Source organism: Herpailurus yagouaroundi, unplaced genomic scaffold (assembly GCF_014898765.1).
Source record: "Herpailurus yagouaroundi ecotype Mexico unplaced genomic scaffold, PumYag 250, whole genome shotgun sequence".
Lineage (NCBI taxonomy): Eukaryota > Metazoa > Chordata > Mammalia > Carnivora > Felidae > Herpailurus > Herpailurus yagouaroundi.
In genome coordinates, this window is record NW_024412467.1 from 2,387,668 (window position 1) to 2,411,793 (window position 24,126).

At 42.0% G+C, this 24,126-nt stretch overlaps 2 protein-coding genes across 3 annotated transcripts; one reads left to right on the forward strand and one right to left on the reverse strand.

The window, feature by feature from the left end:
• Positions 1-573: 573 nt before the first annotated feature.
• ARMH2 (armadillo like helical domain containing 2) lies at positions 574-4,390 on the forward strand. The gene is made up of 2 exons (XM_040460612.1): positions 574-1,585; positions 3,898-4,390. The coding sequence occupies exons 1-2, from the start codon at positions 1,321-1,323 to the stop codon at positions 4,323-4,325; spliced, it is 693 nt and encodes a 230-aa protein (XP_040316546.1). The 5' UTR covers positions 574-1,320; the 3' UTR covers positions 4,326-4,390.
• Positions 4,391-14,056: 9,666 nt separating this feature from the next.
• Positions 14,057-24,093, reverse strand: GMNN (geminin DNA replication inhibitor). 2 transcript variants are annotated; one of them, XM_040460708.1, is made up of 7 exons: positions 23,965-24,093; positions 22,108-22,165; positions 18,096-18,173; positions 17,390-17,537; positions 16,798-16,880; positions 16,380-16,490; positions 14,057-14,468 (listed from the first exon to the last, which is right to left on the reverse strand). In XM_040460708.1, exons 2-7 carry the CDS (start codon positions 22,156-22,158, stop codon positions 14,307-14,309), a joined length of 633 nt encoding a protein of 210 aa, XP_040316642.1. In that variant the 5' UTR covers positions 22,159-22,165; positions 23,965-24,093; the 3' UTR covers positions 14,057-14,306. The 2 variants fall into 2 exon arrangements, with proteins under 2 accessions (XP_040316642.1, XP_040316643.1); XM_040460709.1 differs by lacking the exon at positions 23,965-24,093 and adding an exon at positions 23,476-23,667.
• Positions 24,094-24,126: the final 33 nt, after the last annotated feature.

Genomic DNA, 24,126 nt, shown 5'->3' on the forward strand with positions numbered 1-24,126 from the left:
TCTTTCTCTCAAAATAAATAAATAAAAATTTTTTTAATAAAATATTAAAATATATTTGTGTGTGTGTGACGGAACAGTCTTGGAACACCCCAATGTTTGGAGGTCATAGAAAAGGAACCAGCAAAGGAAAATGGAGGGTGGCAAGCAAGAGAAAAATCAAGCGTGACATCTTAGAAGCTATTCGCTAGGCGAATTGAGTGTTTCAAGGAAAAAGTATCCAATGCTGAGGACTGAGAATTGGACTCAGCAGAATGAAGGTCATCAGTGAGCCTGAAGATTCATGGGTTTGAAATCCACCTTTGGAGTACATCCAAGAGACAGTAGAAGAATATTTGAAACACTAAGAATGGCAACTCTTTGAAAAGTTTTTGGCGCCTGGGTGGCTCAGTCGGTTGGGCATCTGACTTCAGCTCAGGTCATGATCTCACAGTTCATGGGTTCGAGCCCCGTGTTAGGCTCTGTGCTGACGGCTCAGAGCCTGGAGCCTGCTTCGGATTCTGTGTCTCCCTCTCTCTCTGTCCCTCCCCTGGTCACGCTCTGTCTCTCTCTCAAAAATAAACATTTAAAAAAGAAACGTTTTTGTATAAACAGGAACAGAGCCATAACTTGGCGGAGGGGTTCTATGAGGTCAAGAGAGTGTTTTATTTTTTTAATGAGAACAAGTACCGCCTGCTTGTTGATGTGAAAAGGATCCAATCAACATGGAAAACTTAGTTAAGGCAAGAGAAGAACCGTAGGGCAATCTCCTTGAGTGGGACAAGTCACGAAATGTACTGCAGGAATGGAGAGGGGTCCATAACAACAGGACAGTTGGAGTATATGTGCACGGATGGAGATTGGACGCAATGAAGGCAACCATGCCTTCCACTGACTACTTCTATTTTCTCAGCAAAATAGGACCAACATAGGAAATCCATGATGTGGAGGAAAACTCTGATTCCGTGACAAGCAGAATGGCCACAATGCTATGAAAGGAAATTCAGGATGTGTTGGAATAAGCCAAGTAGAACAGGCAAGTTCCCGTAGATCCTGTGCAAGCAAAGGGACAAGGGCGGGAACACTCCTGGCGTAGGTGAGGAGAAGCCAGTGTGGTCGACGCTGTGATTCCGTGCACCAGAGGCGTGTAAGTGAACTTGATTTGACTGAACTTGTAGAAGGCCTTCGATGGCGGCCTGAAGGATTTAGGCCTCCATTGCTTGCCCCTGATTTGTGTATTCCATTCTCCAGTGTCGCTAAGAGATGCATTCCAGAGTTCTAGACTGTTGACTTCAGCTGCCACAACACAAGTATAACTGAAGCACCACTGGCCTTTTTCATACGATGTCTAAGGCACATACTTATTATGTGCAATTTTCAGCTCAGGTCTACCAGTATTTTGTGGGGCTGTATCAGCGCCTCCAGAAGTTCTGGAATGTCACTGTTAGGCGCTTTTTCATTAAGAAGAAGGAAGAAGATATCCCTTCGGTTGAGAGTATTTTTCACAAAGAAAAATTCGTGGTGCTTGGTCGTGTATTGAAGAATCAATCTCTAGCCATTGAGAAGAGGGCTCAGGCTGCATATAGAATCGGACTGTTGGCCTTCACAGGTACGGACTTATTTTTTATTTATTTTATTTATTTTTAATGTTTATTCATTTTTGAGAGAGAGACAGAGTGTGAGCATGGGGGGGGGGGGCAGAGAGAGAGGGAGACACAGAATCTGAAGCAGGCTCCAGGCTCTGAGCCGTCAGCACAAGGGGCTCGAACTCACGAGCCACAAGATCATGACCTGAGGCACTGAGCCACCCAGGAGCCCCATGCTGGTACTGATTTAACCAGCTGTGCTAATGTAGGTCTTTCAAAATCTTCTGCTTGTTATAATGCTATAAGTTAGGGATTTTCATAGCTCTGATCTTAAAATTCCAATAACATTCCCTTTGCCTAAATTTTTAGTTTTTTGTCTTTGTACCACCAAAGATACTTACTAATCATTTTCTCCTCAAGGATCTCATGTTTTAAAATAATGTGTCCATCCACTAGATTCTACTCCTGAAATCATTATTGCACTATATGCTAACTTAGATGTAAATTTAAAAAGTAATTAATTTTAATTTTAATTTAAAAAAGAATGTCCATCAAATAAATTACTCAGTAAGAACTTTCCCACTTTTATTAAAAACAACTATACTGAAATTGCCTATCAAAGTTCTCATTATTATTTAAAAAATAAAATATCTAAACTGACTTGATATAATTCCAACTTAGTGATATGATTCCAACACAGTAATACCAGTTGATATTTTATTTTTATTTTATTAATGTTTATTTGTATTAGAGAGAGAAAGCAGGAGAGAGGTTGGGGGGTGGGGGGGGCGGAGACACAGAATCTGAAGCAGGCTCCAGGCTCTGAGCTGTCAGCACAGAGCTGACATAGGGTTCGAACCCACAAACTGTGAGATCACGACCTGAGCCGAAATCGGACGCTTAACCGACTGAGCCACCCAGGCGCCCCTATTTTTTATCTTGCAAAAATGCATTACACAGAAACTACCTTAGAAAAATCATTGAAAGCCTAAGGCTGTTAAAACACCTATCAGGAAGGCACTTGGGGCATCAGTGAAAAGCAACCGTGAATGTATATTTGGCCAGAAAATTACGTGGTAAACTGCTCAAACACACACCACTCTAATGATTATCAGGTTTAAACTCACTCCACTTTTTTTGTTCCAATAAATTTCAGGATATGCAGTGAAATTTTATACATAATCTTCAACAACACGTCTCTTGATTAGAAGCTCTGGTAGCTATAAGTATCATAGATGACTGATCTCTTTTTTAATGGGTTGCCTAGATGTAATTTGATAGACTAAATTTTTCAAAGAATGGTGTCCGTGAGAGAAAACATTTACCGTTTTCAAGAACCAAGGGGTCCCAGGTGCCAGGGTGGGTGAGAACCAGCGGCACAGAGCTAGAAAGAAGCTGGAGGATTCCCGTGTGAAGGAAGGATAAATGGCGCCCACCACTTGAGAAAGTTCCCTGTAGAGCTCTGTTCACCATTTGGGGGAAGAGCTGGCTGGTTATAAAAGAGTCAGAATTCTTTAACTTGATGGTATGTAACCTCAGTCTTAGTTATACTTCTAGAAGGCAGGGAAAAAGCCTATGCCCAGGCTTCAGCTAAAGCTTTAACGTTGGCTAGAACATCCTTGGGTCCACGGGACTGTGGTAGTGCCACTAAGAGAAATCAAAGCCAGGTCAAAACCCCAGTGGCTAGAATCTGGCCAAGTATGCCAGCTACTCCTCACCACCTGAGTAGTCTTCGTCCAGTGTTTTCTTGGCCAGTACCTTCTTAGGGTTTGAGATTTGAACTCGGGCAATCTAGGGTTCCAGTATACGAGGAAAGTAGAGCCTGGGTTCAGGTGGGGTCAGTCTGGGAACCAGGTTGGGTTCCCAAGCAAGAGCAATCTTATAAGGTCACGTTGGTTCCAGATCTGCAAGAGTCAGGCTAAGAAATGAGACATCAGAGAGAACAGGACAGCAAGGGACGGCTCATGAAAAACCTCTCTTACGAGTTACACCCTGGCTTTGCAGGGCAGTGTTTTGGTTTTCCGTTTTGTTTGCTCTGTTCATCTTGAAGTACTGACTCCTGACACCTACTCAAGTAGGTGCTTGAATAAAGGAGCCAGGGAGGAGACTTTGACAGGCGGGGAACTTCCAGTCCCTTTCGTGTTTTGTGCTTATCAACATACTTTTTCCTGTTCACAGCAGCACACCAGGAGGGGGTGGAGGGGAAGGAAAAGGAAAATTCAGAGCATCCAAAGTGTCAGTATACAGCAAAAGGAATATGGACACATCAGCACTCAAATGTCACCAGCTCCTAGATACACCAAATACTTCTGAAATGCAAATACTTATTTTCCAGGAGGACCCACCGCTGGGAAATACGCCACTGAGCACATAAAAGAAGTGGCCAGTTTGTTACAAAATCACCAGCTGGCGCCAAAAGTAAAGATTCTGCTGCTCCAGAGTATAGCCTGCTGGTGTTACTTAAATCCTACCAGCCAGAGGAAAGCCAAGAATTTCAAATTTATCCCTATCCTCGTGAGGATTTTTGACTACAGAGTCGATTCTGTCATCAAAACTGAAATCAACAAACACCTCCTTGTTAAATTTTGGGCTTGCTACGTTCTCTCTGTCATGACCTGCAATAATGTGTCCTGCATAAAGGAGCTTAGAGACTTAGGTAATCTGAAGTATCATTTGCAAATACTGGCAGCTGAGAATTGGTCTGGGTGGCCTGAGAATTTTGCAGAGGTGCTATATTTCCTCATTGGTTTTCACAGGAATTAATTTCTCTAAGGGCAGCTACCGTTGCATTAACCCGGAAAACTGAAATAAACAATAACAAGTCGAGATAGTACTCTAAAGTGTTTTCTTTTAGGCAGTTGAAAAATTCTCTATCAACCATCACAGTGACCGAAATAACCAAACGTATGAAAAGCACCGCTGTTTAAAATGACCTCATAAAGGGACACCTGGGTGGCTCAGTCAGTTGAGTGTCCGACTCTTGGTTTCAGCTCAGGTCACGATCTCACATTTCATGAGTTTGAGCCCCACATCGAGCTCTAAGCTGACAGCACGGACCCTGCTTGGGATTCTCTCTCTCTCCCTCTCTCTTTGTCCCACTCCCACTTGTGCTATCTCTGTCTCTCTCAAAATAAATAAATAAACTTAAAAAAATTAAAAAAAATAAAATAAAAATAAAATGACCTCATAAAATGTAGGTTCATAAAACGGGGATTCAGTGAACGATGCATTACCTATACAACTGTTCGGAGCAATGGTGTGTTTGGAGGGGGGGGTCATCAGATGACATTAAGCCAAGGCACCTAGAAATGCCAAACCCTAACCTCACCCACAGCCACCTCTTGTAATGGACACTACCCCACCTGTGCCCTTTTAGCCCTATCTCAGTGCTGATCTTCTCATCATCCAGCTGCCATGACTCTATCTGAGAGGGTTTTCTGGCCACCAAAGCACGATCCCTTCGCGCGTGAGGCCAGCTGAAAGTTCGGGGCAATTAACACTCAATAAAACCTCAACTCAACTCCACCGGTAGAACTCTGGATGGAGACGGGGTGCCGCGTGTTCAGACGTCTAGAGACAGCCTGAAGGTAGGCTCTTGGGTTTTCCTACAACGATGTGCACAATCCCTGTATTATCGGTTAGAGAATAAGTAGCAGAAAGCCTGCACCTGACTTCTGTGCTATGCAGTCTCATTTAAAGCTTTAGTGCAAAAGGTAGTATTTATCGCACTGACCGTTGCCTTAAGTTGCAGCCAGTGGATGTTGAATTTTTCACCTTTTTCACAAACTGGCTTTGACTGAGCTGTGCTTCAATGTGACGGTAAAATGGTAATGCAGTTCTGTGATCCCTGCTTGTATTTCTTATAGGAGGGCTGATCACATCACGCGGATTCATAGGGATCTTGGCACAAGTGTTTTCAGGGGTTAAACCAGAGAAAGCTGTGTTCTGCTGAGCAACTGTGTATTCTCATCCTCTGTGAATTTTGTGAATGCAGACTTTCTCAAACCAGAATCCCCTTTATGGCGGTAGATTAAGGGTTGAAAATTGGAAGTCCCATTTAGAGACTGGGTCATGGTCAGAAATTACTTTTTGTTAATGCTTTTTATTTTATTTTATTATTTTTTTGAAGTTTATTTTAAGAGAGAGAGCGAGAAAGAGAACCAGCAGGGAAGGGGCAAAAAAGGGAGACAGAGGATCCGAAGTGGGCTCTGTGCTGACAGCATGGGGCTCAAACTCCCAAACTGTGAGATCGTGACCTGAGCTGAAGTCGGACGCTTAACTGACTGAGCCACCCAGGTGCCCCTAATGCTCTTTAAATTAAATTTTAATAGTAATGTCCAAATAATACACAAACATAATTTAAGAAGTCAAATAATGCGGGGTGCCTGGGTGGCTCACTCAGTTGAGTGCCTGACTTTGGCTCAGGTCATGATCTCACGGTTCATGAGTTCGAGCCCTGCATCCAGCTCTGTGCTGACAGCTAAGAGCCTGGAGTTTGCTTAGGATTCTGTGTCTCCCTCTCTCTCTGCCCCTCCTCAGCTTGTGCGCTCTCTCTCAAATATAAACATTTAAAAAAATTTTTTAAGTCAAATAATACAATGACTCAGACTGAGAAATAGCAGTCCCTTAACCCCTTCCTGATTCGCACTCCCAGAGACAACCATTTGAGGCTTTTGGGCTGTTTCTTCTGGTTTTTATTATTATTGTTTTATTATTATGACTATCCTAGTTCTAAATAGTTCACATAAGGGCACCTGGGTGGCTTAGTCAGTTGAGCGTCCAACTTCGGCCCAGGTCATGATCTCGCGGTCCGTGGGTTCAAGCCCCGCGTCGGGCTCTGTGCTGACAGCTCAGAGCCTGGAGCCTGTTTCCGATTCTGTGTCTCCCTCTCTCTCTGACCCTCCCCTGTTCATGCTCTGTCTCTCTCTGTCTCAAACATAAACAAACATTAAAAAATAAGTAGTTCACATACATTGCTAATTCTTTTTTTCCCCCCAATTTTAGGTAATTTTCTTTTTACTTCTTACTATGACTGACAAGGTCTTAAGGTTCTAACCCTGTTCCTTGCTGGGGTTTCCCCTTCGTCTCTCAATATAATTGTGCCACAATTGTCCATTGAAACAAGAGGAGTACTTCAGCGTTTTTCATGGCTATACTTAGCCATGTGTAGTATCCTTTCCTTCCTCATCCAACTCTGTGTTCCCTGGAGTCTGATTCCTTTGTTGTGTTGCTTGGTTTCATTCACGGATTTCCATTCTCCATAACTGTTCAGCCACCCAATACTTACACGCTGAGTAATTGCTTCCTCTTGAAGACAGACCCCCACCCCCATCCTGGATGCCACCGTGCTATTGTTCCCATTTGGGCCTCCCACCAGGACAGCAAAGATTTTAGGATTTCCCTTCACCACCAGGGATCCCCTCTATCCCTCCCATGTTGGGGGATCCCACATACTATCTTTTGCTTTCCTTTTTCTGGTTCACTCCCACATCTGAATTTGGAGCGGGTTTTCCACTAGTTTCCTCAGAAAGAATGAAGAGGAGGTTAGTTTTTGGAGATCTGCCATTTCCGACGATACGTTTATTTTTCTGGAGGGATCATCTGACTTCAGCCAGCCTCTGACCCTGGAGGAGCAGCAGAGGACCTCAGAGTCCTCACTCCTCAGAAGAGAAGAGCCAGGCTCTGTTTTTCCCAAAGCCTACAGTCAGTGAGGTCACTCACCTCTGCTGAAACCAGGAGTGTGACAGGACTGGAGTTTCCCACTCCTGGAAGAAAACCTCAGATTTAGATTTTCTTTTTAATGTTTATTCACTTTTTGAGAGACCGAGTACAAGCAGGGGAGGGGCAGAGAGAGAGGGAGACACAGAATCTGAAGCAGGCTCCAGGCTCTGAGCTATCAGCACAGAGACCAACGCGGGGCTCAAACTCACAAACCACAAAATCAGGCCCTGAGCTGAAGTTGGACGTTTAACTGACTGAGCCACGCCGGTGCCCTGAAAACACCAGATTTAGAAAAGTAGCAGGTTCCCTGCTGGAAAGAATACTTTCCAGAGGTATTCTATCTGTATACAAGGAAATGTACATATGTCCCTTTTCTTAGTCTTGTTTTAACATATAGTAGCATTTTATTTGCAGCAATTTTTTTCTGGTATTCACCTTTTTAAAAATTGAAGTATAATTAACATACAATATTATATTAACTTCAGGTGTAAAATGTAATGTTTCAACAACTCTATACATTACTCAGTGCTCATCGCGACAAGTGTATTTTTTTTTGTTGTTTATTTTGAGACAGAGTGTGAATGAGCATGAGCAGGGGAGGGGCAGAGAGAGAGGGAAAGAAAGAATCCCAAGCAGGCTCCACACTGTCAGCACAGAGCCTGATGCGGGGCTCAAATCACTAACCATGAGATCATGACCTGAGCTGAAATCAGGAGTCAGACACTTAACCAACTGAGCCACCCCGGTGTCCCATGATAAGTGTACTCTTAATCCCCTTTATCTATTTCACTTATCACCCCTCACACGCCATCTTTCCTCTGGCAACCACCAGTTTGTTCTCTGTATTTAAGAGTCTGTTTTGAGTTTGTCTCTTTTTTTTTGTTTCTTGAATTCCACATGAGTGAAATCATCTGGTATTTGTCCTTCTCTGACTTATTTCACTTAGCATAATACCCCCTAGGTCCATCCGTGCTGTTTGTTGCCCATGTCAAGAGTTCCTGCTTTTTTATGGCTGAGTAATATTCCATTGTCTATATGCCTATATCATCTATATCTCACGTCTTTATCCACTCATCTATTCTGTATATCTATAATCTATATACATCTATCCCACACTTTCTTTATCCATTCATCTATCTATGGACACTTGGGCTGCTTCCGTATCTTGGCTATTGTAAATAATGCTGCAATAAAGAGAGGGTGTATTTATCTTTTCAACTTAGTGTTTTCATTTCCTTTGGGTAATTATCTAGCCATGGAATGACTGCATCATAGGGTTAATTTCAATTTTTAACTTTTTGAGGAGCCTCCATACTGGTTTCCCATGGTATCTGTACCAATTTACATTTCTACTGACAGTGCACGAAGGTTCCTTTTTCTCCACATCCTTGCCAACACGTGTTATTTCTTGTGTTTTTTTTTTTATTTAAGTCATTCTGACAAGTGTAAAGTGATGTCTCATTGTGGTTTTAATTTGCATTTCTCTGGTGATGAGTGATCTTGAGCATCTTTTCATGTGTCTGTTGGTCATTTGTAGGTCTTCTTTGGATAAATGTCTATTCAGGTCCCCTGCCCATTTTTTAGTTGGATTATGTGTGTGTGTGTTGAGTTATAGAAGTTCTTTATATATTTTAAATATTAACCCTTTATTGGATATGTTGTTTGCAAACATCTTCTCCCATTCAGTAGGTTGCCTTTTTGTTTTGCTGGTTTCCCTCACTGTGCAGAAGCTTTTTAGTTTGGTTTAGTCCCAACAAAGTAATTTTGTTTTTGTTTGCTTTACCTCAGGAGACCTATCTAGAAAAGTGTTTTTATGGCTGATGTAGAAGAATACATAGCCAGCAATTTCTTTGACAAGTTTTATGGCTTCAGGTCTCACATTTAAGTCTATAATCCATTTTGAGTTTATTTTTGTGTATGGTGGAAGAAAGTGGTCCCGTTTCATTCTTTTCCATGCTGCTGTCCACTTTTCCCAGCACCATTTATAGAAGAGATGGTATTTTCCCCTTGTATGTTCTTGCTTCATCATAAATTGACCATAAAAGCGTGGGTTTATTTCTGAGCTCTGTATCCTGTTCTACTCGCCTATATGTCCATCTTTGTGCCCGTAGCATACTGTCTTGATTACTACACCTTTGTTGTGTATCTTGTAATCTGGGATGGTGATACCTCCGGTTTTGTTCTTCTTTGTCAAGATAGTTTTGGCGATACGTGGTCTTTTGCGCTTCCACACAAATTTTAGGATTATTAGTTCTAGTTCTGTGAAAGATGGTGTTGTATCTACCAATACTTTATCTTGGTCTAGGTTCTATACCTTAAAGAATAGATCATTCAGTAGATCTATTAAATAGATAAGATAGAACAAATAGAATAAATAGATCATTAAGTGATCTTAAATATAGATCATTTCACACGTGTGGGAACATATCTGTGGAATAGATTTCTAGAAATGGGATTGTTTAGCAATACTCGTATTTTTGTTTAAGTTTCCTTCTGTGCCCTGTTTTGTCACTTTTCCTTCGTCCTCCCTGGCTATTAACCGACTCATCAGTGTGAGATTATGTCTTTTATAGATTACTGTCATTTTTAATGGGGTCTAGGGAGACAGAGTAGCTAAATGGCTGGGTTTGACTCACATGCTTAACCGGAAACTGCTAAGGCCCCTCTTCTGACAATGCTTAGAGAACTTTTGGTTAACATTTTATCTATGGAAATGTAGCTTAAGAGGCAGCCTAGCTCTGTTGTATACAGATTCCTCTTTGGACTCTAGCACACGTGGAAGTTGAAGGTGGTAAAATAAAAGGCTGAAGTGGGCCTTGAGACATTCATATGCTAAGCTTGGAATTTAAAACTGGTTTACCAAAGTGTTAACACTCAGTTACTTTACTTTCCTTGGTTGCTCCTTACAACTGCATCTCTCCCCAACATTTGAGTTCTCCTAGAAGAGAACTCCAGTTAAGAATTTGAATGCAGGGACCGTATTTGCAAGATTGACCTAAGGAACTAAGAACAGGGTGGGGGAGAAAGCCGATAGAAGGTGTGTTATCAAAAAGTTACTATCTGGGTAAAAGGGAACTTGTGATCCTACTGAGGGACTGCTCTAGTAAATACACAGCACACACCTCAGTTATCCTGCCCAGAGGCCCCAGGAGCTCAGACACACCAGCTCCTATCCTTCTGGGGCGAAAGATAATGACCTCATTAGCTAAAACCTAAAATTCGACTGAGGTATCTTGGAAGAGGCAGGGTGGGCACAGGGTGGTTTTTCTAAACAAAGTCTCAAGGGCCCTAAGGCTGCGTAGTGACATGTGTGGTGCTCTGGCTCGTTAGAATCAATTTTTCTTCTGACGACACTTCAATTTCTTTTGAGGGGATATCTTGTCCACGGTGTAGTCTTAAGAGACTGCCAACCCAGCCATCTTGCCCTTCCGAGGAGCAGTGACATAAGCCGGGCTATGCCAATCTTGCCATCTCAGGAAAGGGGAGAAAATCAAACAGCACTAAGACAACGTCGATTAGCACCTGCTGCGGGGTCCCCAGTGCCGCTCTGACTTCTGCTTCCTCAGGACCATTGTAGTCTTCTGATGAATCCCATTTTTGTTCATGGCAGACAGGATTAGTTTCTCTGTTTTACAAAGAACTCCAAGAAAGGCAAGAAGAGACACGTTCAAGAACTTTTTTAGAATAGTTTTTCTACATACATCTTTTTTTTTTTTTTAATTTTTTTTTCAACATTTATTTATGTTTGGGACAGAGAGAGACAGAGCATGAACGGGGGAGGGGCAGAGAGAGAGGGAGACACAGAATCGGAAACAGGCTCCAGGCTCTGAGCCATCAGCCCAGAGCCCGACGCGGGGCTCGAACTCACGGACCGCGAGATCGTGACCTGGCTGAAGTCGGACGCTTAACCGACTGCGCCACCCAGGCGCCCCTCTACATACATCTTAGTAACATTTCACTTTCTTCACAGACCTTCTCACCAAGCCACCCCCGCGACCATACCCAGTTTTTAAACTGGTACCAGTGTATAGAAAAGCAATTAATGTAGGGATATTTTAAAATCTGGCCACTTAATTTGTTTCTGGTTGCTCTTGGGATTTTCTTATGTAAATGAGTTATTTTTCCTTCCCATAATTAGCTTTATTTGGTTTGATTGCACCAGACTGAGACCGCGAAAAGAATTTGTAATAATTGTGGTCCATTCTTCTCTAGTTCATGGCCTTATAAGTTTCTAAAGCTTTGCCTTTAACCATTCACCATGTGATGCTAGGCATAGGAAGATAGTTTTATCAAGTTGCAATTTCTTCTTTCCCAAGCTTAATCGTATCCATGCTGTTATTTATTAGGATTATGGGCTTTTCCCCCCCTTCAATGTTCAGAATTTCAAGCGTGCACTAAAACTAGAACAGTCTTGCATTCCTGGGATAAACCCCAAGTTGGTCATCATGTTTTATCTTCCAGGATACAACCGGATTAGCTTTACCATTTTATTTAGGATTTTTCCATCTGTATTCCCCCTCCAACCCTTTATGGGCCATCCTGGTTAGTTTTCGTATGTAATACTAACTGTATAGAATATACTGACAAATTAGTTCAGTCTAATCCAGGCTTCCCACGTTAACGGTTTTCCAACAGATTCTTAACCTATTGATACCCTTACAGAAGCTCTCCTGAATTTAAGCCAACGTCAAAGAAGTTACTCTAACTTGCCAGATGTGATGGACCTCTGACTCTATCTTCAAGGCATTTCACTGAGGTGTTCTGACTTTAGATACCTAATTGAAAATCAGACCTGGGGTGCCTGAGTGGCTCAGTTAAGTGTCCAACTTCGGCTCAGATCATGATCTCACAGTTTGTGAGTTCAAGCCCCGTGCTGTGCTGACAGCCTGGAGCCTGCTTCAGATCCTGTGTCTCCCTCTCTCTCTCTGTCCCTCCCCCACTCACTCTCTCGCTCTCAAAAATAAACATTAAGAAAAAAAGAAAAGGAAAATCAGACTCATCATCTAAAGGTAATTCTTCCAAATTCTCTGTCAACTAGTTCCCAACTGCTAGGCTTAAAAATCTATCACCCCAAGTTTCCTCTTGAAATCCATCCTCAAAACCACCTCAAGGTCCTTAGGCAACTGATTTGCTTTCTGTCAAGATTCTGGTTGTATTTAAATGGAAGCATACAGCAGGTACTCTTACCTTGTTTCTTTCACTCGACGTCATGGAGATCTGTCCATGTTGTTTATGCCTACTGTGACTTTTTGTTTTGAGACAAAGCATGATTGCAGGAGTTGGGGAGGGGCAGAGAGGAGAATCCCAAGCAGGCTCCACACTGTCAGCGTGAAGCCCTATGTGGGGCTCAAACCCACAAACTGAGATCATGACCTGCGCTGAAAATCAAGAGTCGGATGCTTAACTGAGTGAACTACCCAGGCACCCCTCTAGCCTTTGATTCCATCTTTGGGCTAGTGGCCCATCCCTAAAACAGAGCTGCACTAACACAGTAGCCATCGGCCTCATGCAGCCATTTAAAAACAAATGCAGTTCCTCACTCCCACTAGCCCCATCTCAAGTCCTCAACAGCCACATATGGCTAACTGGTCATCACACTGGACAGCAAAGATATTTCTAACATCTCAGAAAGTTTCCTGGACAGTGTTGCTGTAGATTAATAATTTTTTTTTTTAAGTTTATCGCTCTCAAAAATAGGGTGCAAACAGGGAAGGGGCAGACAGAGAGGGAGGCATAGAATCTGAAGCAGGCTCCAGGCTCTGAGTTGACAGCACGGAGCCAGATGTGGGGCTCAAACTCACAAACCGGGAGATCATAACCTGAGCCAGTCGGATGCTGAACCAACTGAGCCACCTAGGAGCCCCAATAATCACTTCCATTCTTAAAGCATTTAGTTCAGACACTGTAGTAAACGTTTTAATCCTCAGATAACACTGAGGCAGACTTCATCTCAACATAAGAGATAAGAACATTAGGTGAGCCTGGGTGGCTGTCAGTTGAGCGTCCAACTTTGGCTCAGGTGGTGATGTCAGTTTGTGAGATTGAGCCCTGCATCAGGCCCTGTGCTGACGGCTCAGAGCCTGGAACCTGCTTCAGATTCTATATGGATAAATAACTTGCCGCAAGTAGTCATTTAAGGCTTGACCGTGCTCTTTATTACCAGTCTACACGAAGGTTATGTGTATGCTTCTCACAGAACACATTCTATCCCAGTGCTATATACTTTATAAACAATTTCCTTTGTCCTTTCCTTCATTCAAAACACCTATGGGAAATTTCTAACTTAATCTCTTACTCTTATTCCTCAATATATACTCCATACTATCCCATATGTGAAATGTGTGAAGAGAAAGTTTCAGAACTTTTACCTTTTGTCCCCCTGCATCTCTTAAGTGCAATTTCACCTGCCTTCCAACCCCCAAAAGATGGTCACGATCATCACCATTTTAAGCTTCTGAGAAGAGTCTGATTATACCAGGCAGTTGAGCCTTTACCTGGCTGATCTATGTGGGGAGCTTTTGATACTGAAGTCTCCTACTCAATGATCTAAAGTACCCAGTAAGAATATCTGGAAACCAATAGTCCCTACAATGAGTTTGAGGTACAACCAAATTTGGGAGTAAAAACCTCAACTCAGTATTAAGAGGGACAAATTCATTTTCTCCTTGTTTCCTCCAAGATAGCAGAGGAACAGAAAACATAAAAACCACAGAAATGGACACATTTTCTATACAGACGGCTTATACTTCATTCTTCCAAGGTACACACAACACTCAACACAAGACTGAAGTTTATTTATCATATACACAAGTGGTGTCTGACATCTGAGAAAATGCTATTTACATAAAACATCGTAGATTAAAAATACATAGTATTTGTATTTTAATACAACAGGGTCCCAGGATTCAAACAAGGAACTTTGATTCCAACTTTGCATTATACATTTGTCGGTTCTGCTACAAAGAACTATAGTGGAAGCAAACTTTGGCAGTATATTTCTCGAGAGTCAAATATTAGAGAATTTCACACATGTGGTTTTGCATCTGTAGAGGAAGATACAACTTCTTCAGCACATGTACCGATTTCTGAATCTTCGACTTCAGAGTCCTCACCAGTTTCCTCTTCAGAATCAAATTCCTGACTATTTGGTGATTCGAAGTTATCCAGAGGTCCATCATGCAGTCTCTTTTAAAAGGATAAATGAACAATTTATTGTAAATACTTAAAAGCCCAAGTCCACTAGCAGTATGCTGATATAATTTACCCTCAATGTTCTAATGAGGTCCTTTTCATAATGCTTCCCCATTAAAGTCACCTACAATCAATCAAATGTTATATCAAAACCTCTACTATGCTAAACCAAATTTCACTAAAGTTGCAGCACTTAACATTTGCTCATTTTTTTTCAAGTTTATTTTTTTTGAGAGAGAGAGAGAGTGAGTGAGCGAGCAAGTAGAGGCAGAGAGACAGGGAGAGAGAATCCCAAGCAGGCTCCACACTGTCAGCACAGAGCCCAACAAGGGGTTCAAATTCACAAACCAGAAGATCATGACCTGAGCCAAAATCAAGTCAGATGTTTGACTGAGCCACACCAGGTGCCCCGAATTGGCCCATTTTTTTTTTTTTTAAAGCACTGGCATGCTTTCACAGTGTAACTCCAATCACTTCTCAAGCTACTTATGGTGAAGGACCAGGTTTTTAAATTTCCAGTAGCTGTGAACCAATGGCAGTTAAGAAAGGCTATTAGAAAAAAAGAGTGAGCTATTTCAGTACTTCCAAATGAAAACTCAAAACATTAATTCTGTCATGGCTTTAAAATGTAAGCAATTCGGTACAAGAAAAGCTTTTATTTCAAAAACTTTCTTCCTACCAGCAAGATGATTTTTTGCAAACACAAGTAAGTTTGAGACCTATTTTTTTTTTAATGTTTATTTTTGAGAGAGAGAGAGAGAGCTAGAGCAAGCAAGGGAGCACGAGCGAGCATGAGCAGGGGAGGGACAGAGAGAGGGAGACACAGAATCAGAAGCAGGCTCCCGGCTCTGAGCTGTCAGCACAGAGCCTCATGCGGGGCGTCAGCCCACAAGCCGTGAGATCGTGACCTGAGCCAAAGTCGAATGCTTAACCGACTGAGCCACACAGGCTCCCCAAGACCTTTTTTTTTTAGCTCAAGACTGCAAAATAACAATTATCAACCTAAGTCTTTTTTTTTTTTTAAAGTAACCTCTACACCCAATGTAGGGCTTGAACTCATGACCCCAAGATCAAGAGTCATGTATGCTCTACCGACGGCCAGCCAGGTGTCCTGCAGGCTAATTCTTATAAACACATTAGTTTCTTCCAAATTGAAAAGTCAGATACGACCACCAAACTCATTTAGTGCACCAATTAACAGTTTTATATATGACTGTAATGTCACACTGGCATTAAAGTTGAATTAAAGCCAGTTTAAAACTTTGAACTGTAAAATAGAAAAATTTTCCATAAATTTTTCACATGTAAATAAATCTCTTTATATTTCTACAAGAAAATAGCTGTTCTGTTGCTTCATGAGAATTATCTGCAATCACTGGGCTCTTATTACGGGCAAGGACTTCTCTGAACTTTCATCATTGTTAACTCCTTATTTTCATACCAAGCATATAGCACCCACTATCGTCCCATTTTACAAATGAGGAAAATGAAGGCCTGACAAGATAAATAACTTACCTGATTTAACAAACTTTATCGTGCGAGGCAGGGAGCTAAGACTCACATCCAGGAAATCGGGTTCCAGAGCCCAAACCCTTACTGATTACACTACTGCATCCCACTGTAACAGATGATTCTGCATCAGGAGAACATTGAAATACCTACCTCTAGGGGCGCCTGGGTGGCGCAGTCGGTTAAGCGTCCGACTTCAGCCAGGTCACGATCTCGCGGTCCGGGAGTTCGAGCCCCGCGTCAGGCTCTGGGCTGATGGCTCAGAGCCTGGAGCCTGTTTCCGATTCTGTGTCTCCCTCTCTCTCTGCCCCTCCCCCGTTCATGCTCTGTCTCTCTCTGTCCCAAAAATAAATAAACGTTGAAAAAAAAAATTAAAAAAAAAAAAGAAATACCTACCTCTATTACCTCTGCCATATACTGTACGTGTTCTGCTACTTCCGCCAATTCTTTATTTTCCTTTTTCAGGCGGGCAATTTCATTGTCCTTCTCTTCAATCTCTTTATGAAGCTATACGATATAAGTAGAGTTCAGTATTCCATACACCTGCCATGCTACAAACCCAGACCATACGCCTCCAAGTATATACCCGATAGACACACGTAGCACGAAGGCTGCTAACACCACCACCACCTTCAGCTCTCGGTACAGGAAGCTGCTTTTGTATCACAATTCTGACGCATAAATCCTTTCTAATTAAACCTTTCTTAGGCCAACATCAAAGCTAATTTATATCGCTCTAACCAAACATGTGAAGCAATAGAAGGAAAATCCTCCTGAATGTTAAAAACTGCCACAAATTCTATTTGGTACATACTTTCTCATTTTCCTTAAGTGCTTCATAGAGAGCCTTCCTCCGTTTCTCTGCCACTTCTTTCCAATATTGAGAGGATGGGTTTTCTAAAATAAATGAATGTTTTACATATAGACCTTGAAGACAAGGTTACATGCTGCTATGAAAAAACACTACTTTTTTCTACTAAACAAATCCTTCCACAAGATTTATAAAGCATCGCTAGGTTCCTTTTGATCTCACGGCCATTCAGATCCAACCGGCTCCCTCTCTTCGCCGTGTTTCTGCGGGCTCCCCTCATTTTCTGACATACTCAAATCCCTTTCTTCAAATCCATTCTCTACACCCTTTTCTTCTGAAAAGCCGATTTCCAAGTTTTATAACCCTTAATTAATCACTATCATCCACATCTGGATCTTACCAAACAGTAAGGCCGGCCCAAACTTACAGTGTATGTGTATTTACAACCATAAGAAATTTTAAATTACCAAAACATTTGAGTAAAATGTCTAATTGTGTCTCCAGGTTAAGAGGTTGTGTGCAGAATTCATAACTGTACAACAAATATTTACCTTTATTAAGAAATTTAAGATAAAAGTTATACATATTTTCATACCTGCAATCATAAGATCAAATGCTTCCTGAGTAACTCCACTAAAATCTTTATTTTCACTATGTTCTGGGACAATGACAACTCCAGCGCTGGAATTCTTAGATGTTAATTGGTCGTTCCAATGTTTCCTTTTGGACAAGTCTTTAACCAACTATAATGAAAATACATACATCAATCTCATTTATTTTGATTTAATGAATGAAAGTTGGGCGGTTTTGTCAGTATGTATTAAAAATAGAGTGCTCGTCTGTCTTTTTTGTATCTTTGGATCTTTTAAAAAATCACACATTTTAAAACTCTACGAAAATGTATAGTTATTTTAGAAACCTTATTTGCAGCAACTAGATTAGGCTTGGGTCTAAGGCTTAGCTGAAATCATGTTTATTGTTTAAATAACGGAGTGCCACAGAAAGGTTATTTTCAACCTTGCAAAAGTCTAGAAGCCCTCATCAGTGATTCTATCCTGATAGATAAAATCTAACATTTTATTCCCAAAACATCAAACATTACTCCTGTTGGCTACTCAGAACTTACTACACCATCCCAGTCCTACTAGTTATTCATACCAATTCTGAACTTCCTAAACTCAACCATCACTACACAAACCACTGCTGTGAGAAACATGCAATTGTTACTCTGGTTTCAATGATTTAGACATCTCTGTAAAGGCAGGCTCATCAGAACCCCATTCCAGCCCAGTAACACATACCTCATTTTCTCTTCCAACGAGAGCTCCAGCTGCAGAAGGCTGAATCATCTTCAGAGTCCTTCTTGGGACAGGACTATTCTAGAAGTCAACATAATTTATTATCTGGTTACTGAGTTGCTATATGGGTTGTTGCTCTTTTATTCCTGCTATGATTTAGGAAAAAAGAAACACTAAGAACACTAGTATTTGTTCTGCTATATAATTTTATTGTTTTTTCTTTCTAATGCTTATTTATTTTTGAGAGAAAGACAGAGTGTGAGCAGGGGGAGGGGCAGAGGCACAGAACCCAAAGCAGGCTCCAGGCTCTGAGCTGTCAGCACAGGGCCCGATGCGGGGCTCGAACTCACCAACAGTAAGATCATGACCTGAGCTGAAGTGAAGTCAGACGCTTAACCGACTGAGTCACCCAGGCACCCCTGTTCTTCTATATAATTTTATAATGTTGCATACGAGCAACACATTGGTTTATTCAACTAGCAAACGTGTTATCTCCCTAAAATTATAATAAAGTTTGAAAAAATCCTAAGAATGGCTCATATTACCCAAACACGAGTTTGCTACATGAGGAGTTTGCTACACGAGTAGCATTCCTCCTTCCATTTCAATATATGCTGTTATTACAGTCATTTTGTCAACTAATCACATCTAGTTAGAACAAAAATGTAACAAAATTTCTAAGCTCTAATACTTCAAACCATATGTGATGAATTCCAGTACAACAGGAGTACTTGTATTCCCTCTTAAAAAGATCTGCCACACAGACGTCTTAGCATTTATGGTAGAAACCCACAGAAGAGGGAAATTGAGGAAAAAGATTAATTATTTACACCGCAAAATACTTCTTTCCCTAAACAAAAGGATTCATCTCAGACTTCCGTTAAATAGTGAACATTTCCTAACACTTGTATGTATTTACCAAAGGAATTTAATTTTTTTTTAAATGTTCATTTTTTTGAAAGAGTGGGGGGGGGGAGGGGCAGAGAGCGAGGGAGACACAGGATGGGGAGCGGGCTGAAACTGAAACTCCCGCACCATGAGATCACGACCTGAGCCAAAGTCAGAGGCTCAACCGACTGAGCCACCCACGCACCCCAGGAATATAATTTTCAAGAACGTACTTTACACAAAACCAAATACACCCGTAAGAGGACCTGACTGCAGAAGCAGTTTTGCTTCAAGCCTGTTCATCCGGAGACGGCCTTTAAAATGGCAGTGCTGGAGGCGCCAGGGTACTGTAAAACGCCCATGCTCCAGTTTTGAAAAAAATATACCCTTCCTTAAAATATGGAAATAGATTCCCATAGATTTCCTGACCTGAAAGCCCTGTTTTTGCAAAAAATCATTAGTTATACTGCCACCATGGGTTAGCAAACAAAGGTGCACACTCGAACAAGGGCTGCAAGAACATGACACCAAAGCAGCGTGAGAAAGTTACCGATTCCATACTGCAGTTCACATGGCAAGAGCTCGCCTTTCCCACGGTCAACTTTCTACCGCTGATCATTATCTCACTGTTTAACCGAAGAACAAATGCCAACCACTCTGAGAACAAATATTACACCAACATTGCAGAAGTCATTTTATAGATTAGTCACCAGCCCCCAGACAAATAGAAGAAAGCCTAACTTGGGATCCTTAAGAATGGGAGGTGTTAATTTATTTAAATGCTTGCTACTTATAATGGCCAAAGAAGCCAGATAAATCACTGTCAGAAAAAAAATGAGTTTTCAAGATTAACTTTTATACATGTAAGCTTTAAGCATCCAGCCCCAAAGATGTAATACTGCTATTGTCATTTTCTTTATACAGATTATACACTGGAATAACAGATTCTTTAGAGCCAAAATGTTCTTCTACATTAATGGGCCATAATGTTTTTATAAAACAATTTAAGACTCTGTGAACCCTTCTCTCTCTCCCTCAGAAAGAAAAAAAAACACACACAAAAGCACTACTCACAGGGAATTTTGCATACAATTGGTAAGAAAGCCATGAGCAACCATAATTCACTCTTACAGATCTATTTTTATTTAAAAAAAATTTTTTTTAACATTTTATTTTTTTTAAGAGACAGGGACAGAGCGTGAGCAGAGGAGGAACAGAGAGAGAGGGAGACACAGAATCCAAAGCAGGCTCCAGGCTCTGAGCTTTCAGCACACAGCCAGATGTGGGGCTCAAACCCATGAACCAAGAGGTCATGACCTAAGCCGAAGTCGGACGCTCAACCACTGAGCCACCCTGGCGCCCCTTACAGATCTAGTTTTAGTCCAATTTTCTTGTTTTACATAGATGTGAACAGAGGCTGCAATGCTAAATAATTTACCCAAGGGGTGCCTGAGTGGCTCAGTCGGTTAAGCAAACGACTTCCGCTCAGGTCATGATCTCATGGTTCGTGAGTTCGAGCCCCAAGTCAAGCTCTGTGCTGACAGCTCAGAGCCTGGAGCCCGTTTCAGATTGCATCTCCCTCTGTCTGCCCCTCCTCCACTTGCACTCTGTCTCCCGCATTGTCTCAAAAATAAACATTAAAAAAGTAAATAAATAAAAATAATAATTTACCCAAGGTCACAGTTTTGGAGGCTGAATCAGAACCAATCAGAACTCTAATCCTTTTATATCCGAGATAGTTTTACTCTAGCTAGTAAACATTAGATTCCTCTTTAAATAGAAGGATCTGCTGAAATCTGGGATTTGCCTCAAAATAATTAGGTGACTCAAGGCGTGAATGAGGATGTAGATGAAACAAGACTGGCAATATCCTGGTAACTGTTAATTGAGAGTATTATACTATTGACTCTGAGTATTTAAAGATTTTTATACAAATTATCAATGCACGGTATTAAGAAAAATAACGTAAGGACACTAAGGCAAGGTCAACCACCTATTAGCCCTTATGAAAAGCTTTTATTTACTCTATTTAATTTGAATCTGCAAACTGATAGATTTCCCGAAGATGTCTCATTCTCAGGAATCCTCAGCAGCTAAGTTGTGCAGCAGAACCTAGTGAAGTTGTAAATTCATTTAGAACCTTAAAAGCAAAGTCAGTCAAAATTACAAATTCAAAATTAAACTCTGTTCTTATTATTATAAGAATAAATATTTGGGATAAGATTTCCAGTGACACTATTATATGGGGATTCAAAAAGTGTAGCAAAACAAGCAGGTTAGATGGTAAGGAGTATAATGTACTCTGAAAACACGTACGATATAATGCAAGTTGTGTCTCTGTGCTCAAAGACACGAATTCCAAAGATACAAAGGATTTTAATAAAAATCATTTCAGAAAACGTACGAGTGGAAAGAAAGCAACACAATCTTACAGAAAATCCTAAAGAAACTACTAAAAAACTATTAAATCTAATAAACAATTTCAGCAAGGCTGCAGGACACATCAAATTCAAAATATAAAAATCACCTGTTTTCTATACACTAGCAATGAGCACACAGAAAATTTAATGCAAGAAACAATTCTATCTACAATAGCATTAATAAAATACTTAGGCAAAAAATTAAACAAAAGGAGCATAAAACTCAATACTCTGAAAATTACAAAACAGTATTGAAAGAAATTTAAAGATAACCTCAATAAATGGAAAAAACATAGCACATTCATGGATCATAAAACTTACTTTCCACCATAATTAATTTTTTCAAGGTTCTCTGTTGTTACCTGTCCTCTGGCTAAAAGTTCGATACTTCAAAGTTTATAGAAATTACAGCCAGGTTAAATTTTGTTAAATTATGTCAACCTAGGAGTGCCTGGGTGGTGCCTGTTAAGCATCCCAACTTTTGATTTCGGCTCCGTCATGATCTCATGGTTTTGTGAGTCCGAGTCACATGTCAGGCTCTGCACTGACTGTGCTTGGGATTCTCTCTCTCTCTCTGTTTCTGCCCCTCCCCTGCTGGTGCTCTCTGTCTCTCTCAAGATAAACAAACTTAAAAAATTTTTTTTAAACTTATGTCAAACTACTTCTAACTACATGCTTTCTAAAACAAAAGTGATCCTATCACATACCTTTATGTTCTCTTTGATTTCTTCATGTTTCTGCTTCATATTGGGATTCATGATACACCTGGTGAAGCAAAAAAGATTAGTAATTCATAAGCAGAAAATGGTTTACACCTGAAGGTGGAGTGCAGATTTTTGTTGTTGTTGAAAATACTTAACGACCATAGAAATCCTACCACTGTATGGTGGAACTATCTCATCTCACGGTACCCAAACTCAGCCCTATTGATGACAAAAGTGTCTAAAGTTAGTGACTCTTAGTATCTGTATTATACACATAAATAATTCTGGTTGGAAACATCTTGTTACAAAAGGAAAATTATGTCTTCTAAACAGTTTTACAAAACACTATTCTGTCCTGGATTAAATACAGAAAAGATTTGAGAAATGGTCACCAAGAGAAGCAAATACGGTCACCAGGTACTTGGGTATGCTCAGGTCCATCCTTAAGAAGAGCATTCTAGGGGCCCCCGGGTGGCTCAGTGGGTTAAGCATCCAAACTCTTGGTTTTGGCTCAGGTCAGGATCTTATGGTTTTGTGCCGCCACCGCAGAGCCTGTTTGGGATTCTCTCTCTCCCCCTCCCGTAACTCGCTCTGTCTCGGGTCTCTCTCAAAAGAAATAAACTTAAAAAAAAAAAAAAATAGCATTCTAACTTTGCTGTTTCAAAGGCAGCTTTAAGCTGTAATAAAATTGGCTCTGGTAACCAGCAGTTAGTAGTGATTTAATATCCAATCAAATGAGATTATATAATTACATCTGTAGGGAATGTTTAACCACCAACGTGAACTGAGTGAGACATTGAGGGAAGAAAGACGGAGAAGATAAAGGGATTACGCAATGTGGTTAACCAGACCACAGGGCCAGAACTCACTCCAAATCCAACCTTAGAAAGTCCTGGATAGGTCTATACCAGCCAAATAGATCTCCCTGACTTCTGTGGTGTATGCCTTTACTCAGTGCAGTGGCTTTCAAACTTTGACTATGACACACCACCTGTGCCCCAGCACACACAGTCCCCAACTGTATGATGCTATTTTCTATCCTATTTCAGGTTGAGCCAATGCGGGCGGGGACCCACTACCCTGAACAATGTTTATTTTCAAAGTGCGGGTCGCAGCCTGGGATCCCTGACTCATTCACTAGGTCATGAACATTGTTTAGAACAGGACAGAAGAGACGAGAAGGTATCACAGTGCACAGCGTGTAAGGTCCTAAGTACTGCCTCGTGAAACATCTAATGTCCTTGTTTGGCTCCTAAACTGCGATGTAAAATGTGCTTCAGTAAGAGTCAGGGTTAAAACAGGTGAGGGTCACTGACCAAGTGCAATCTTTCGCGTGTTTATCAAACTGTGGTCAGCACCCTGCACCCTTACCTCTCCGGCGTGGGAAACGCTGACCGACCCGACACCAGGGTTACCAAACCGGGATCGCAGGGTCCAGAGACCTCCCCCCGGGAGCCCAGGCTGCGGACCCCTCGGATCCTGGCCAGGAAGCCGCAGAGGGTGGGGGTTCCGCCTGGCCCGACAGCCGGGCACGCGCAAGTCGGATCTCTTACGGCACCGGCTGCCCAACGGCGCCGCAACCAGGAGCCCTACTGGAAGCCGGGGACCCGCAACTCGGCGGCCCGACCCGGAGCTCCCGCCGCGGCGCACGCGTCCGGGACGCGCCCGCCAACCAATAGGGAGCGCGGACGGCGGAGCGCGCCAAAACCGACCCAGCCAATGGGGCAGCCCCTCGCCCGCCGGCCCTGCCTCCCTCGCCAAGGCCCCCGCAACGCCCCGGTCGCAGCCACCCTGACCCCCAGCCGCCGCCCGGCAGCCGTCGGGGAGCGGCCCCCGCGTACCCACTTCCCTCACACTTACCGGATGGGAGCGCCCAATCCCCGTGGCGGACGCGGGAGGCCGTGGCAGGAACACCTCGCACAGAGGTCGTAGCCGCTGGAGTGGCTGGCGCCCGCCCCCCGCAAAGCTTGCGAACTCCGCTCGGCTGGCGCGATGGTCACGTGACCCGTCGACGCGAGACGA